Source organism: Hyalella azteca, unplaced genomic scaffold, assembly GCF_000764305.2.
Source record: "Hyalella azteca isolate HAZT.00-mixed unplaced genomic scaffold, Hazt_2.0.2 contig11463, whole genome shotgun sequence".
Taxonomy (NCBI): Eukaryota; Metazoa; Arthropoda; class Malacostraca; order Amphipoda; family Hyalellidae; genus Hyalella; species Hyalella azteca.
The window spans coordinates 16778-32383 of record NW_025941462.1 but is presented as its reverse complement, the minus strand read 5'-3'; the positions used below and the strand labels follow the sequence as shown (position 1 = coordinate 32383).

Sequence of the window (15606 nt, the reverse complement as noted above, 5' to 3'; positions counted from 1 at the left end):
AATGAATGTATAAAAATTGCAATTAAATGCCGACGCGTGTTTTAAATGGAACGTCTGCGATTAAATGCCGACGCAAAAACACACGTGCTTTCAGCACGACGAGACCTGCTGGAAACGTTGCCGGGGCTCGCGTGTTGCTTTGAAGTCAACACACGCGACGTTGCTATAATTACAGGAGCGTTAATGCTGTGCATCCCTCGGCTACTGCGGCGCCGGAGCTTCTTTAATATTAGGCTAGGGGCGCTAAACATGCAGGAGCATGCAGGCTAATTAAATGGGGCGCTAAACATACAGGAATATGCAGACCAATTGATTACGGCGCAGAACCGCGGACGCTGATCCCAACGCCTGTTCGGAGGGCGCTGAACCGCGGACGCTGATCCCAACGCCTGTTCGGAGGGCGCTGAACCGCGGACGCTGATCCCAACGCCTGTTCGGAGGGCGCTGAACCGCGGACGCTGATCCCAACGCCTGTTCGGAGGGCGCTGAACCGCGGACTCTGATCCCAACGCCTGTTCGGAGGGCGCTGAACCGCGGACTCTGATCCCAACGCCTTTTCGGAGGGCAGTTATTGTATTGTATAATAACACCCACCACGCGAATGTGGCGATGCCCCAGAAGGTCCGCACGAGCCACGTGGATCGTGGCTCGACGATGTGGCTAAAGCCCTGTGCGGTCGTCTTACGACAGAACTCCCTGTGGACATTATATTATTCACGGCAGTAGTTTTACTACATACTAAATTGCACTATATTGCAACAAACGATCTTTGTTTCATTATAATATATCACTTTCTATGTATATATTACCACCTCTTCTCCACACTCCCCCCCCACTCACCACTTACTCCCGCTCCCCCTATGTCAAGTCCATGCAGCCCTCCCTCATCACTCTCACACCCCACCTCTACGCTACACCAAATCAAATACGTTCTTTTTAAGAGAGTCATACCCATAAAAAGCTTCGTTTTCTTTCATGCTGTTCTTATAGAAAACGTTGGTGTTGTTCAATTTTCTATGGGTAACTTCAATAAAAATTTATTTCGGCTTACCCCCCCCCCCCCCACTCACCGCATGCCTCCTCTCCCGCACCTTACTGGTCAAGTCCATGCCTCCCTCCCCCATCACTAACACCTCCCACTACCCCCCCACTCACCGCATCGCCCCCCGCGCCCCCTTCGTGAGGTCCGAGGCCCCCACGAAGATCCTGTCCTTGGTGAGGCACGAGAAGTTCACCAGCGACACGCGCTGCCGGGGGCGTGACGTCACGCCGGCTCCTGTTGTGACTTTTTCTTCTGTTGCGCTTTTCTTTAATTCGAGTTTACCATCGTTGAAGATGTTGGGCTGTTGAATTATATAATGTTGAATGATAATAACCATGTTGAATTATATCATGTTTAATTATAATAATTATGCTGAATTATATCATGTTGAATTAAAATAGTCATGTCTAATTATAATAATCATGTTGAATTGTAATAATTTTTTTGATTTATGTCATGTTGAAATGTAATGATCGTGTTGAATTATATTAATCATGTTGAATTACATCATGTCGAAATTAAGTAATCATTATATTGAATTATATCATTTTTAATTATAATTATCTTGTGGAATTATACGATGATAAATTAAATAATCTTGACTAATTTTTTATTGTGACTTCAATCATGTCGAATATATTATTATCATTAACCTGTTTCGTTTCAATGCAATCCAACTGCGGCGACGTTTTCTGGAGTTTCTCGTTGACTTTTCCGAAAAAGGTTCTGAAAATTCCAGGTTTCACTTTGTCGACCGCAGAAATGTCGTTCAGGTGATCCAACTCGAGAGATTTGTCGGATATATGTGAATGTTTGTCAGCATTATCATCACCTCTAAATATTACAGCGATTCTTTCTTGACTTTTTGTCTCATACACAGTGTTTTCTTCTGACGATTTTTGCTTAGATTCGTTCTTTTTAAGAGAGTCATACCCATGAAAAGCTTCGTTTTCTTTCATGCTGTCCTTTTCGAAAACGTCCGTGTTGTTCACTTTTCCATGGGTTACTTCAAGAAAAATCGATTTTGGCTTCCCCTCGTCATATATATTTTTATCATTGTTTGAACCGAACGAATGCTTAAATAACGCATCTTTTTCAGTTATCATTAAAGGCATTGGATCTTTTTTACTTTTTTGGATCTCCATCATCAGCATTGCCAGAAATTATTTTCTTAACTGCCTCTGCCGAATCATCATTCCTTTTCGTACCGGAACTCATTTTGGAACCCATGCCCAAGTCTGAAAAATATTATTTTATTATATTATATCCTAATATAAACTATTGTCATTCAATTTAAAAATTTTAATGATTGATTAGTTTACTTAGTATAATTGTTCATGCAACAGGATTATTTTCATAATCTATTTTTCTAATTATTTTCCAATCGCCTTTTGTGTCGGTGACTGTGAGGCCTGGTTTCATATCATCAAACCCACTGTCTGATATGAATCATGAATGAACCAATAACTATAACATTATTATTAATTTATTATACAAATTAGTGCATTAAATAGTTATATTTCAATCTAAAAAACTCTAGATTGAAATCATTTACTGAGCTAACGTTTCCCGCTAAGCTAAATATTGTAATTATGCCCCGTAGATTTTCTTGGTAAACTAAATCTGAACGACATTCCCGGTCACAATTCCTATATGTTTAGATGAACATTTAATTTCTCCTGACGCAGGTACACTTTCTACAAAGAATAATTAGTTGCGGTTTCGATCCCAGCTGGCTGTAAAAAAATATTGTATGAATTGACAAAGTGTGTATGAACAGCTGTATTGGCGTAATGAGCTGCGGGTTCAAAGATCCAGCAAGCTGTAAAAATATGGTGACAGCTCAGAATCAGTCGACATCACAGTTATTTGATGAAATTGCGCTGAATGCTGAGATGTAGAGGGAATATTATTATCATTCAAATAATGACACTACTGCAAAACTGTAGAATTGAAACCACCTCAATACATGACTATACAAGGGTGAATAAGTTAAATAATGGTTACAGGAAAAGATTGGGTATAATGCTCTGGAAAGACGCACATCCGTCTTCTTCAGTGTCTAGCGACGCACTGTCCCAGCCTCCCAGGGGCCCTGGAACCTGGATGCGCGGAGTTTCCAAGTGTAATATTGACGCGATAAGCAACACAAACATAGTTTGCAACTTTACATCTACGGAGTATGTTTACGGGTGCCGACTTATGAAGTTGGCTACAAACATTCTCGGTGGTGATCATAAAATCTGTGTTTGAACGGCTTCCAATATTTTATATATATTTTAGTGACCGGGCGTTCTGAAAGGGTCATATTGTCAAACAAGGGAAACATTTTCTCACCCAAAGCACGTGACACTGAAATGCTCTTTTACCGGGCCAAACTGGGTCAGAATGACCCACATAAGGGCAAAAAGTGCATCGCATAATCAAGAAAAAGTTTTCACTACTTTTCTGAGTGAATTCTTCGGTATATTGTTATATATAATAAACTGTTACGTATGATTTTATAGTATGACGAGTCCTGACCAACGGGCTCAGGATGGACCACATGCGGTCAATAAATGCGTTGCTATTAGGAAAAAGTTTTTCTAATTTCACTTATTTATTTATTTATTTTTTTTGTGTACGGCGCATTTTGAACAGGAACGTTATAACATTGAAGGTTAACCTGGTGTTATTACCTGGTCTTTCAAGAAGTTAAACTAACTACAAGTTAACCTAACTACCTAACTACAACAAGTTAACTGCTTGCTAAAACCTGTTCTACATGATTAATGCATGTTATTATAACCTTGCATAGAAGGGGTTAATCGATCCAGCGTTACTGTCAACCTCTCCAGACTCTTCAATTTTTATTAAAGTAAAAATTATTATTTCATCAGTAAAAGTATAAGTAAAAATTGCATTAGTGATAGTAAAAAGTAAAGTAAAAATATAGCTTTAATTTCATATCTTTTCATTGCTCAATTAGAGAAGATATGCGAATCTGTTTAAAAACGCCGTTTCACCGGGCCAAACTGTATCAGAATGACTCACTCAAGGGCTAAAAGTGCTTCGTTTTTCGGACAATGTATCTTCATTTTTCTCAGTGTTCGACGTACTGAAGCCGAACACTGAGCGAGATATTAATTTTAAATATTAATTTCTCTATTAATTAATAACTTCTCTATTAATTTAATTTTAATTTAATTAATAATTTAATTAAATTTAATTAATTTAATTGATTAATTAATTTATTTAATTTCTCTATTTATTCTCTAAGCGAGATATCAATTTCTCTCCTCCCCATAAGGAGAGCGAGATATTAATTTTAAAACAACTATTAATTATAAGAACAATATGACTGCGTTTCCAGAGTAGATGAAAAATTTTATTTATGTTATAAAAGGTAAAAAAAAAACAAGTAAGAAGTTCACTAACAGTTTTATTAAAACAATATCATTGACGCTTTTATTCTGAATACATCTATTTGAATATAAAATTATTAAATTTTATTATTATATATATTTATATTATAAATTTATATTATAAATTATATTAATTTTGTGCAACGCTTGCATCATTTGCTCAATGAATTTTCTAAATCAAGTTAATAAATAATACTTACTAGCACCTGGTCATCACGGGATAGGGTTTAAGTTGCGGGACCAAAACCCGCAACTATTTGTGAAAATCCTGGTAGATATCGGCAAAGTGGCCAGTATTTATATAACTAGTTAACTGTAACTTCATAAAGGTAATTATATAAAATTATAAAACTCAGTAATTTTTTGAGAAACCTGCGTTTGTAAAGGTATAAATATTTCATTTAATGTATAAATTGCACCAGTTTTTTTTAAGTTTTTTATTTTTCGATTAATTTAACAGTCTATTATCAACATTATTTCCGAAGCAATTCACAAATATGTTTCTTGGATGATATTAATTCCTGTGTGTCATGGTATTAATTCATGTGTGAATATTGAAAATTTTCCGCAAAACATCAGTGGAGGTTCTTTTAAAATTCATGAACTTTCCGCCTGGCATTAATTTTCTATACATGGTTCAGAAGCAAATAATTTAAATCTGTCAGCCAGAATGATTCAAGTTCTGTACATCTGCAGTGGGTCAAGGCTCACTGTGGCATTGTTGGTAATGAACGCGCTGATGCTGCTGCCAAACTGGGACATCACCTGCATCACTCTGCCTTGTTCCCTCTACCTTGCTCGGATGCCCTTGCTATGCCTCGGTCATGCTTCCTTACTTTTTGGGAGTTGGAATGGGTTTCTGCGGTGGCTACTGATGAACGGGGCGACCATCTTGCATCCATTCGTTCAGGGTTGTCTCCAGTCCCATGGATTGCTTGTCATTCTCGCCGTGTTTCAGTTGTTTTAACACGCCTTCGTCTGGGACATGTTGGAGTCCGCTCTTACCTTTATCGATTTTAGATGGCTAACACTCCATTTGTCTGCATTGTAGGATTGAAGAAACAGTTGAACACTACCTCCTGATCTGTGCCCTATATGACCATAAGAGAAAAGTGATGATATCAAGCATCAATGCCCTGGGAGTCCCTCGCTTTTCTGTGCTTCTCGGTGGAGGCAATTACCCCAGAAGAGTTCAGCACTCCATACTGCGAGCAACTGCTACGTATCTCACACAAACTGGTCGTCTAGCTACCTTATAGCTAGTGAAGAGCACTGGATCTAATGACAATTTGCTACACATCGCGAGACTGCTGACAACCTGGAGAACAAGTACCAACTGAGAGAGGAAAGGGAGAAGCTGAAAGTGAGAGGATGAAGACTTGCACTAAATTAAACAATAATTGCTGAGTCCAGGTGTTACAGGCGGTCTGCGCACGACTACTTCTTCCCCTTCAACCCGGCATCAAATCAAAAATCTGTCAGCCATTCCGTGTCTTCAGCGGTCACCGTGTTTTAAGCTACGACTCTAGTGATGTCAACACCTCCCTATTTTGATATTTCTCATGACATTTTAAATGCATTATATCTATATCTCATTAACTTCAAGGCTAACGGTTATTTTAGCTTCTTTAATGTATGGCGAAAATGTATGGCTCATCACCGAAATTAAATTATTAACGCATCGGTTCACTATTTACTGGAATTGGAATTGGGGTGCATGGTGACCTACGGTCACGACCTTTAAATCGGTCATACACACTGCCTAAAAACTTTTACTAGCATCAAAAAATTAAAAGTTCACACTCTTATGCTAACAAAAAATTTCAAATATACCATATTCACAGCTGTCCTAAGAAAAAAATATAATAACTTGACAATTTCGTTATGCAACATCCCAAAAAAAATAAAACAACACTATTGATCAGTATTTCAGTCAGTTTGACAAACTTTAGTAGTTTAAATGTTGTGTTTAGTTTCTAATGGTAAAGAAAGTTTTAATTTTTAAATAAATAAATTGCTTAAGTAATCAGGCACCAAGTGAACTGTTTTGAGTTTCTGTTCTAAAGGAAAACGGACGACGGAGTCAAAGTTGTTATTCCTGCCGCGCTGATTTAAACACGTATGTCTAAATGCAAGTTCGAAGGTTGTATTAAATTGTTCATACTATGATCCAAAGAGAGATGGAATATGTGTGAGGCTGTGAGCTATAGGTTTAACTTACACAATTTTTTTAAAGTACGAGTTTTCATACTACGTAACTCATCTACTATATACTGATAATCAAGATAGGTGGAAGAGAATTCCGTGAATTTTTTGACATGCTAGCCCGCCTTTTTCGAGTTTTCCGTGTAGGAAAACTCGAAAAAGGCGGGCTAGCCAATACGGCAATAGTCTAGTCATCATTAGACATTTGCTCTAATTAACCTTTTTTAGTTTTTTTCCCACTATAGACTGGGCTCGGCTGCCAGGCAGCCAGTGCATAGTGGACATCTATGATACCGTCAACCGGGGATACTCAGGATGATTTTGAACGTTTTTCACTCATAACTTCTTACCATGAAACATTTCAGTAACAAGTTAGGCTCATTTCAAAGCTCTTTGCAAGGGCTATCACATGGCTTCTACAAAAAATTCCATATATATATATGCTATTTGTAAGGTGCCAGAAGCAAAAAAAGAGTGTCCCAAGTAGCCCAGTCGAACGGGGCTACTTGGGACACTTGGAATAAAACTTCATTTTAAAACATTTGAAGCATGCAGAGTGTGCTCATCCATTAGTAACAGTACTCTGAGGTCCTCCTCTTTCATTGTAGATGATGTAGAGATAGAATAAATGACATTTTCTGTGATTTTTACTTATTTTTCCTTTATTGATATGATATTACCATATAGGTACACTAATTACCGTATTATTGATGCGATATTACCTTACCATATCCATGAACATGCCATTGAGCATTTACAACAACCTTGTCCACTGCAAGCTTCATATCAGCAGCCTTATAGCATTTTTTCTGTATCTGTAAGCTTACAGGATGGGTTGTAATTTTTCTTCTTCTTCTCATCCGTTTTATGAAGACTTGGTTGTTCACCACCCGCCTCACGTGGACAGTCAATGACCGCAAGGCTGGAGCGCCCTGTGGGCAAAGGCCAGATTAAAACTTTGAAGCCATAATGGTTGTTTTATTAGTTCAAACGACATCCCCTATCACTGGATTAGTATAAAGAAAATAGTTAGTAGCTTCTACCTATCGGGAGGGGCTACCCAGACAGAGGTTGTAATTTCACACCATTTTAATTGGGTTAAGTGAATTTATTATAAAAAGATCGTGAAAAACATACCTGAAAGTCTGAAACAGAAAGGAATGTTTTAGTGACAACCATCATATGTTTTGGAGAAATAAATCATAGTTAGGTCAATTACTTTTCATTCTATGATGCCTGGTGCACAATTTCTATATGTGACATTCTATGCACAATTTTGTGATGACCGATGATGCACTAATTTTTCGCTAAGTGAATTTTTTTTGTTGAGCAAGGTAAATGTAATCAATATTCTTTGTTTTTAATCAATTTTTTTCTTAACTGGAGCCTTTGCTAACTGAGGTTCTACTGTAAATGCGTTTTGAGGGTGTTGTTGTTGTGGTTCCCCGGTCTCAATTTTACAAGAGACATCCCTTGCGCAAGTATGACACCACCGACAGGGGGTCGCTCCAGAGCTGTAGGGTTGAGGTTATGTGGTGGTGTTGTCCGAGGTCCTGCCAGAGCGGACATTCCAGGAGAATGTGGGCGATTGTGTGGGGAGCTCTCTGGCAGGATGAGCAGGTGTCTGTGTCTGCTTGGCCTATTCTGTTTGTGTATGTTTGTAGTGAGGGGTGGTGGCCGCAGCGCAGCCTGGCTAGGTGTACTCTCTCCAGTCTAGAGAGCTGTGTTTCTGTGCTGCTTATGTCAGGTGGTGGGTGCCCAAGGACTTTGTTGTTGCCGGCTAGCTCCAGCGTTCTAAGTGTCATAATTGTGTGTAAGTGTTTTTTTGTGCTGGTGTTGCCTTGGGGTGGGGGTACTGTATCTAGTATGTTGGTGTAGTATCTGTGTGGGGTTTGCACTATTTGTCTGTGTGTAGGTGGGTGGTTGCGTAGGTAGTGGCATGGGTGTTGTGCATTGTTTATGGCTGCGGCAATGAATTGTGTTCCTCTCATGTTGAGGTGTGCTTTTATGGGAAGTATTTTTGTTTCTGCATGAAGGTGTTCTATGGGGGTGCTTTGTGTGCAGCCTGTGACTATCCTGAGTGCTTTGTTTTGAAGTGTTTGGAGTTTCTGTATGTTTGTGTTGGATAGTGCAGGCGCCCAGACGGGGCTGGCATAAGCCAGCACTGTTCTGATGAACTGTTTGTATGTTGGTGCTAGTGTTTCTTTGTTTTTGCTGAACTTGGTACCGCCTAGGGCCCGAAGTGAGTTTAGTCTGATGTTTGCGTTGTTCACTATGTTGTTGATGTGAGGGCCGAATGTCATGGAGGTGTTGTAAGTGACCCCTAGTATTTTTGTTTCATGTGTGTGCAGAATCGGGGTGTTGTTTAGTGTGATGTTTGGTCTGTATTGGTGCTCCTTTGTGTGGCTGGTCATTAATGTGTTTGTGGATTTACTAGGAGCAACCTTGAGTCTGTTCAGTGTGAGCCATTGTGATAAAGTGTTGAGATATGTTTGCGCTTGTTTAATGCATATGTCTGCGGATGGGTGAGTGGATGTTATTGTGACGTCAACTGCGTAGGAGGCAATGTGGATGTTTGGAGGATGATGTTGTGTCCTGAATAGCCCCGGGGGGGTGTCCCGAGTAGCCCTGCCATGCAGAAATGGCCGCCATTTTTTTTTGGGATTGAGATATGTAAATTCCTCAAATAAAGTTTTCATGCTGACACTTGTCTGCCACTTTTTTCTAAGCAAAGTTTTTTAATACGGCAAATATTTTTTTTACTACAGACCTTAGCAGAAGTAACTTTTCCAAATATAGTTTTTTGCCATTTTTTTCAAGAATTTTCCAAAGCTAGTAAATGTAGTATTTTTGAACTTCCTTTATACTACATAGATAGGAAAAATGTTGCCATTTACGCCACTATATTTAGTTTTGCAATATTCCAATTAGTTTTGCTACTAAAACAGTTTTACGCCGCGTCGGCGGACTGTCCTGAGTTACCCCGCCCGTCCCAAGTAGCCCCAGTTGGCGGTAGTGGTATTCTGTGGTAAATTAGAAATTTTTTTAGAATCAGTTCAATTTTAATTTCCCACCTACACAAGATATAAACCAATAACTCTTGTATAAGTTTTATAACTATTCTGATATCCATGAGATTCTACTGGTGAGTGGTGACCTGGCCTACTGACGTCTGACTCTACAAACTACTCTACTCACAGGCCTCACAAATGAACTTGAGGAGGAGGCAACATCGCAACAACACCTCTAGGAGCTGCGGAGCAGAGACTGCAGAGTCAAGATGCAAATAAAAAACTAGAGCTAAGTGCCGTGGTAAGTGCTTTACAGCCTTTTTCAAATCTGCAAGACAGCAAGATTCTTGCCACATCACCCACATGAATAGGCTAATCTCTTATTAGTTATGTCTATCTAATTGGTAGTAAAGCTGCTGTTGTGTGTTGTGCCACTGCCACAAGATTTCAAATGTATAAAAAATTTCTCACTTAGGTCTTACGTCTTAGGAGCTGCAAAATTTTATTTATAAATTTTATAGTAAGTAGTAAAATTCCAAATCTGGACTATAGACTTCAAAAACTTGTTGTTGATAGGTCAGACCATCAGACTGTATTCAGACATAAACTTGGTAAAGCCTGGAGTTATAACAAAACCAACAGGTTTCACCATGGACATTATTTGTATTACAGAAACACTCCCTAAATATCACGGGGGGAAAATTGTACATGTTGAATTTCAGTTGCCAGGTTTTGATTGTTTTCATAACTTAACTGAAGAGCAGTGCAGTAGGTACCCTCTAATCTGGGTCCTAATGGTAGAAGTTTTCCATGCTTGAACTGAACCAAGCGCTTGAATAGCGATGGGCCACAAACGTGTTGGATTCATCTACCATTGATTGGTTGATAACTTAATATAATCTCAATGAAAATTGAGCATCAAAATTAAATCACTTATCACATAATTACATGTTATGGCAAATTAAATGGGTATTGGTAGAAATACTATAATCCCATCAGGCATGGAATATATCTACTTGGCAAGCTGCGACTGAATTTTTCGAGACATGGTTTTATGTATTCGTCAGCAGTGATTCCATTTCTTCAAGGGAAAACAGTAACAAGTGGTTGTTTAATCAAATAATGTGTTTCTAGATGGATAATATTGAATATCAGATTTGTACTTTTATTAAAAACCTTGTAACATAAGAATAACCAGTTGGTCCTGTCTTAACCCATGCCTGGTCCCATCTTAGTGATCTTACCCCAATGGGGTAAGATGGGACCAGCTCACTTTTTTTAATCTGTACAGAAAACTATGTTAGATGCAAAATGTCAGAGTTGTAGCTTAGAAGCCTATTGCATAGATACACCTTGTGATAGGTTTAGGATTTTTTAATTATTCATGGTATAGATGCTATGGGCTTGTTAGTGATTTCGGTCCTGTCTTACCCCATCTGACTATACCTATTTCTTTTGATTTACACACAAAATTATTTCAATTTTTTTCACTCAGCTATAATTTCTTTCCCAAGTCATTTCAAAACATTATTTTATTGGAGGCCACCCACCTGATTTAGCTCATAAATATGCTAAATGCAGGAGCATAAACTATATTTCGCATCAATAATACGGTAATTAGTGTACCTATATGGTAATATCATATCAATAAAGGAAAAATAAGTAAAAATCACAGAAAATGTCATTTATTCTACCTCTACATCATCTACAATGAAAGAGGAGGACTTCAGAGTACTGTTAGTAATGGATGAGTACACTCTGCATGCTTCAAATGTTTTAAAATGAAGTTTTATTCCAAGTGTTCCGAGTAGCCTCGTTCGACTGGGCTACTTGGGACACTCTTTTTTTGCTTCTGGCACCTTACAAATAGCATATATATATATGGAATTTTTTTGTAGAAGCCATGTGATAGCCCTTGCAAAGAGCTTTGAAATGAGCCTAACTTGTTTATGAAATGTTTCATGGTAAGAAGTTATGAGTGAAAAACGTTCAAAATCATCCTGAGTATCCCCGGTTGACGGTATCATAGATGTTTACTATGCACTGGCTGCCTGGCAGCCGTGCCCAGTCTATAGTGGAAAAAAACTAAAAAAGGTTAATTAGAGCAAATGTCTAATGATGACTAGACTATTGCCGTATTGGCAGGAAGATGTGCCAAGTGCCAACTGCCAGGTGCTTGGGATTTATTGGGAATTTGTTTTAATTTTTTAATCTGATCTGCACAGTGCTTGGTAATATGTTATAAAAAGCCCTGCAGGCGCAGGCTGGGAAAATTTTTTTTTCTGAAATATTGCGGCTCCAATATCATATAATTACAGTAGGTATGAAATCTCACAGCTTTTATGTCACATATTTTTGTTTGATTGAATAAATCGCAGTTTGCCCCTTACAAAAATGTTGTTTCATAAAATTTTCAACTTCCACAATTCACATTACTTCAAAACTCCAAAACAAAACTTCACTTACTTCACCAAAATATACTGCAGAAGCCAGAATATAATTTTGTAGAATATAAATTAATTAATAACTGTGTATAGTTCAATGTTTGCTGCTGCCAACAGCCTGGTATTGAATATATCTCTTGTTCAAGCTGTGACTGAGCTCTCCTGCCATTTTCTTAACTGCAAGATTCCTGCTAGATGAATTATCTCCTATTTAATTGTTAATGAAACTGCATGATCAAGCAGCTAGATTCCAAATGTATCAAATTTAGTCATTTTTGAGCCCCAATATTTCATTCATAAGCAAGAAAAGGCTATGCCAGCAGCTGCAGCTATGTGTTGGCAGGATCATATCTCCTCAGAAGGCTGCCATGGTTCAAAACTTGTAGCCTAAATATTAATTAATTAATAACTATAGTTTGATGCCTTCTACTGTCTGCAGCTGCAGTTATGCAACGATGGGATTTACAAACCCAGGATGGTGTGGTTTTTCATTGATTAAACTGTTGTACACAAGGCTCTGAGCCTCTGCACTGGCATTCTGGCAAACGCCCTCACAAACATGAAGCTAAAATGATGGAATTGCTGGATACACCCAGTATACATCCACCTCTGGTGTGAAGTAGCCTGCTGCTACTACTGAAAAACCTTGATTCTGCTCTACCATACTGGTATCTGCTTCTAAATATGTTGATTCACATTGGACTCCTTCATGTGTGGATTTGAGTCTTTGAATTGATTTCCCAGCTTTGTCTTTCTAAAAATTTCAATGCACAAATTTTGTTGTTAATGGTCTCATTGTTGCATTCACATTACCTACCTCCTGGCAAATCTTTTGTGTACAAAATATTTTTGTTAATTGTTGCATTCACATTACCTGCCTCCTGGTAAATCTTTTGCATACAAAATGTTTGTTAATGATCTTGTATATGCAGTCATATCAGATAGCCTGCCAACATTATCCAAACTATGAGATTGAAATGAAACTGCTAAGTAATTTGCTGGTATTTCTAAGGTTGTATTAGAGATATAATGCAATACCGTCAACTGGGGTGACTTTGGCCATGTTTTTGATTTTGTTTTGCAAACAAAAGCGAGGTCATAAAAACGATGGCCAAAGTCACTCTGGCGTTTATGACCTCATTTACGACCCTGGCGTTTATGACCCCGGTGTTTACGACCCCGTTTTTGTTTGCAAAACAAAATCAAAAACGCTGCTGAAGTAAGTCACCCCGGCGGCCGAAGTAAGTCACCCCGGTGTCCGAAGTTACCCCAGTTGACGGTACTCATTGTATACATTTTAAATATCAACTTCAATGGATTAGGAAATGGGTTCCTTGCTCAAAAATGGAACTCATAACTGCAAATTTGATAGATTTTTGCTTCAAAAATACAGTTGTGGTTTAGAGAGTAAATCTTTTCTATACTGGCTTCTTACTGCTAGTAGGAACTGCTACTTACTGCTAGTAAGAACTGCTACTTACTGCTAATAAGAACTGCTACTTACTGCTAGTAAGAACTGCTACTTACTGCTAGTAAGAACTGCTTCTTACTGCTAGTAAGAACTGCTACTTACTGCTAGTAAGAACTGCTACTTACTGCTAGTAAGAACTGCTACTTACTGCTAGTAAGAACTGCTACTTACTGCTAGTAAGAACTGCTACTTACTGCTAGTAAGAACTGCTACTTACTGCTAGTAAGCTGTTTTGAGAAAATGGGAAAATCTGTGTTGCTCCTTTTGTAACCTTAAAGCCTTGATAAAATCTTGGTTGAAAAAAGTCAAGATTTTGCATGGAATACCTATAAATAAACCTACTGGAAATTTTGATATTTTCACAATGTTTCCTTATTTCATGTTGCAAATTGGCATTGACAGAACAATCATAATAAATCATTAATGATACTTTTTACTCAACAACTGTCCTTATTTGATTTTCAAAATTTGTACAGTGTTATTTCTTATCAAGTTATATTATTTCATGTATTAGTTGTTATCATAAGGCATACCTAGGTATGATTTGGGATGACTTATATGCATTTTGTATTAAATTTACCAAGCTTAAATTTTTCTGTTTTTCTTCTTTTCTTTTTTCTTTCTTTTTTTTTCTTTTTTTGTTTCTTTTTCTGTTTTTTTTTCATGGGCCATAAGTACATCAAATGGTAATTTAGGTACACAAATTGCATAAGTACGACCAGAAAAAAATACACAATCGAGATCAATGAGAGCTCTATTTGCCATCATCTTGCTTCCATCGGCAAACTTAAGACACACAGATTCATTTTTCAGAATCGATCTCGGATCAATCAAATCAGACCTCACTAGAACTGCTGTTGATCCCGTATCCCTCAAAACTTTAACATCTCGGCCATTGCAAGTTCCCAGAACAAGTGGCAGATTACCACTGTAATTTACACTATTGTTCATAGCAAAATTGACATTCACAGTTGGATCTTTCTTCTTCTGATCTGAAGACGATCCCCCCTGTTTCGACCAACAGTTCTTAGCAAAATGTCCCGGTCCTCCACATTTTTCTCAACAGTTAAAGATAGGTAGGTGCTCATTTTAATTATTATATTTGTTTACCTTATGATGCATGTTATACTTTGAAATGTATTTACAGCTATTTGGTTTGTAACCATTGCAATGAGAGTAATGTTATTGGTTTAAACTCTGACTTGATGCATCATAGCTAGCAAATTTGCAATAGTTTCCTAGAGTTTTCCTTAATGTTCACCCTAGGTTTTACCTTACTCATGTCTAATAAATTATTGTTGTAGCTCCTCTTCAGCTCAAAATTCATCAAGTTGGAGACTGATGCTCTGTTTCTTATTCCAGGTTTGCATTTTTGTTCAACAATGAAATCCTGAGCGACGTTCAGTTTGTTGTGGGTCGTGGGGAGGAGGAGCAAGTGATCCCAGCACACAAGCTTGTTCTGGCAGTTGGTGAGTTATTCCCTGTATATATAATGGATGTATTTGTTACATCCAATCAAATGTTTATTAATGTAATCCACTGTAATGTAATCTTACATCCATAATATGTTAATCTTAATGGATGTAATTTATTATTACATCATGTTTAGTAATGTGGTGGAAGGCCTCTTCTGAAGGATGGAGAGATTTGAAAAAAATTGAATTGAAATATAGTGCTTGTGATGTTTTTCATAATGGGTTCAAAACCTTTTTTCATAATGCAAAATGTCTGAAATGTCTGAAGTTATTTTTCTTTTGCCATTGATTATTAATCTGCTTGTCCAATATATGATCCACTTTATAAAGAGTGGTCAACAAGGTGAATTTGTCTAAAATTTGATGCCATCTTCAACTAATGCAATTGAACTGTGTTGTAAAGGCGGTGCAGTGTTTGACGCCATGTTCAATGGATGTAATTTAACTGTGTTGTACAGGCAGTGCAGTGTTTGACGCCATGTTCAATGGATGTAATTTAACTGTGTTGTACAGGCAGTGCAGTGTTTGACGTCATGTTCAATGGATGTAATTTA

The 15606-nt window shown here is 37.8% G+C and overlaps 2 protein-coding genes across 2 annotated transcripts in view; one reads left to right on the top strand and one right to left on the bottom strand.

Annotated features, from left to right (window-relative positions):
- Positions 1 to 266: 266 nt before the first annotated feature.
- LOC108672333 lies at positions 267 to 2269 on the bottom strand. Its single transcript, XM_018159976.2, has 3 exons — positions 1696 to 2269; positions 1156 to 1343; positions 267 to 696 (listed from the first exon to the last, which is right to left on the bottom strand). The coding sequence occupies exons 1-3, from the start codon at positions 2194 to 2196 to the stop codon at positions 267 to 269; spliced, it is 1119 nt and encodes a 372-aa protein (XP_018015465.2). The 5' UTR covers positions 2197 to 2269.
- An 11979-nt stretch (positions 2270 to 14248) lies between these two features.
- The window catches only part of LOC108672332 (BTB/POZ domain-containing protein 2), an 8471-nt gene continuing 7113 nt past the window's right edge, over positions 14249 to 15606 (top strand). Inside the window, exons 1-3 of the mRNA XM_047882849.1 lie at positions 14249 to 14653; positions 14940 to 15046; positions 15511 to 15543. Of these exons, the coding sequence (XP_047738805.1) occupies positions 14613 to 14653; positions 14940 to 15046; positions 15511 to 15543 (181 nt within the window). The 5' untranslated portion in view covers positions 14249 to 14612. The remainder of the gene's footprint in view (positions 14654 to 14939; positions 15047 to 15510; positions 15544 to 15606) is intronic.

Bases quoted from the DNA above. Each gene is read 5' to 3' on its own strand.
- LOC108672333 (XM_018159976.2), bottom strand. From the start codon at position 2,196: ATGCTGATGATGGAGATCCAAAAAAGTAAAAAAGATCCAATGCCTTTA. The intron at 1,344-1,695 runs GTTAATGATAAT...ATAATTCAACAG, and splicing joins ATTGCATTGAAACGAAACAG to CCCAACATCTTCAACGATGG. The intron at 697-1,155 runs GTGAGTGGGGGG...TAATGTCCACAG, and splicing joins GGGGCGCGGGGGGCGATGCG to GGAGTTCTGTCGTAAGACGA.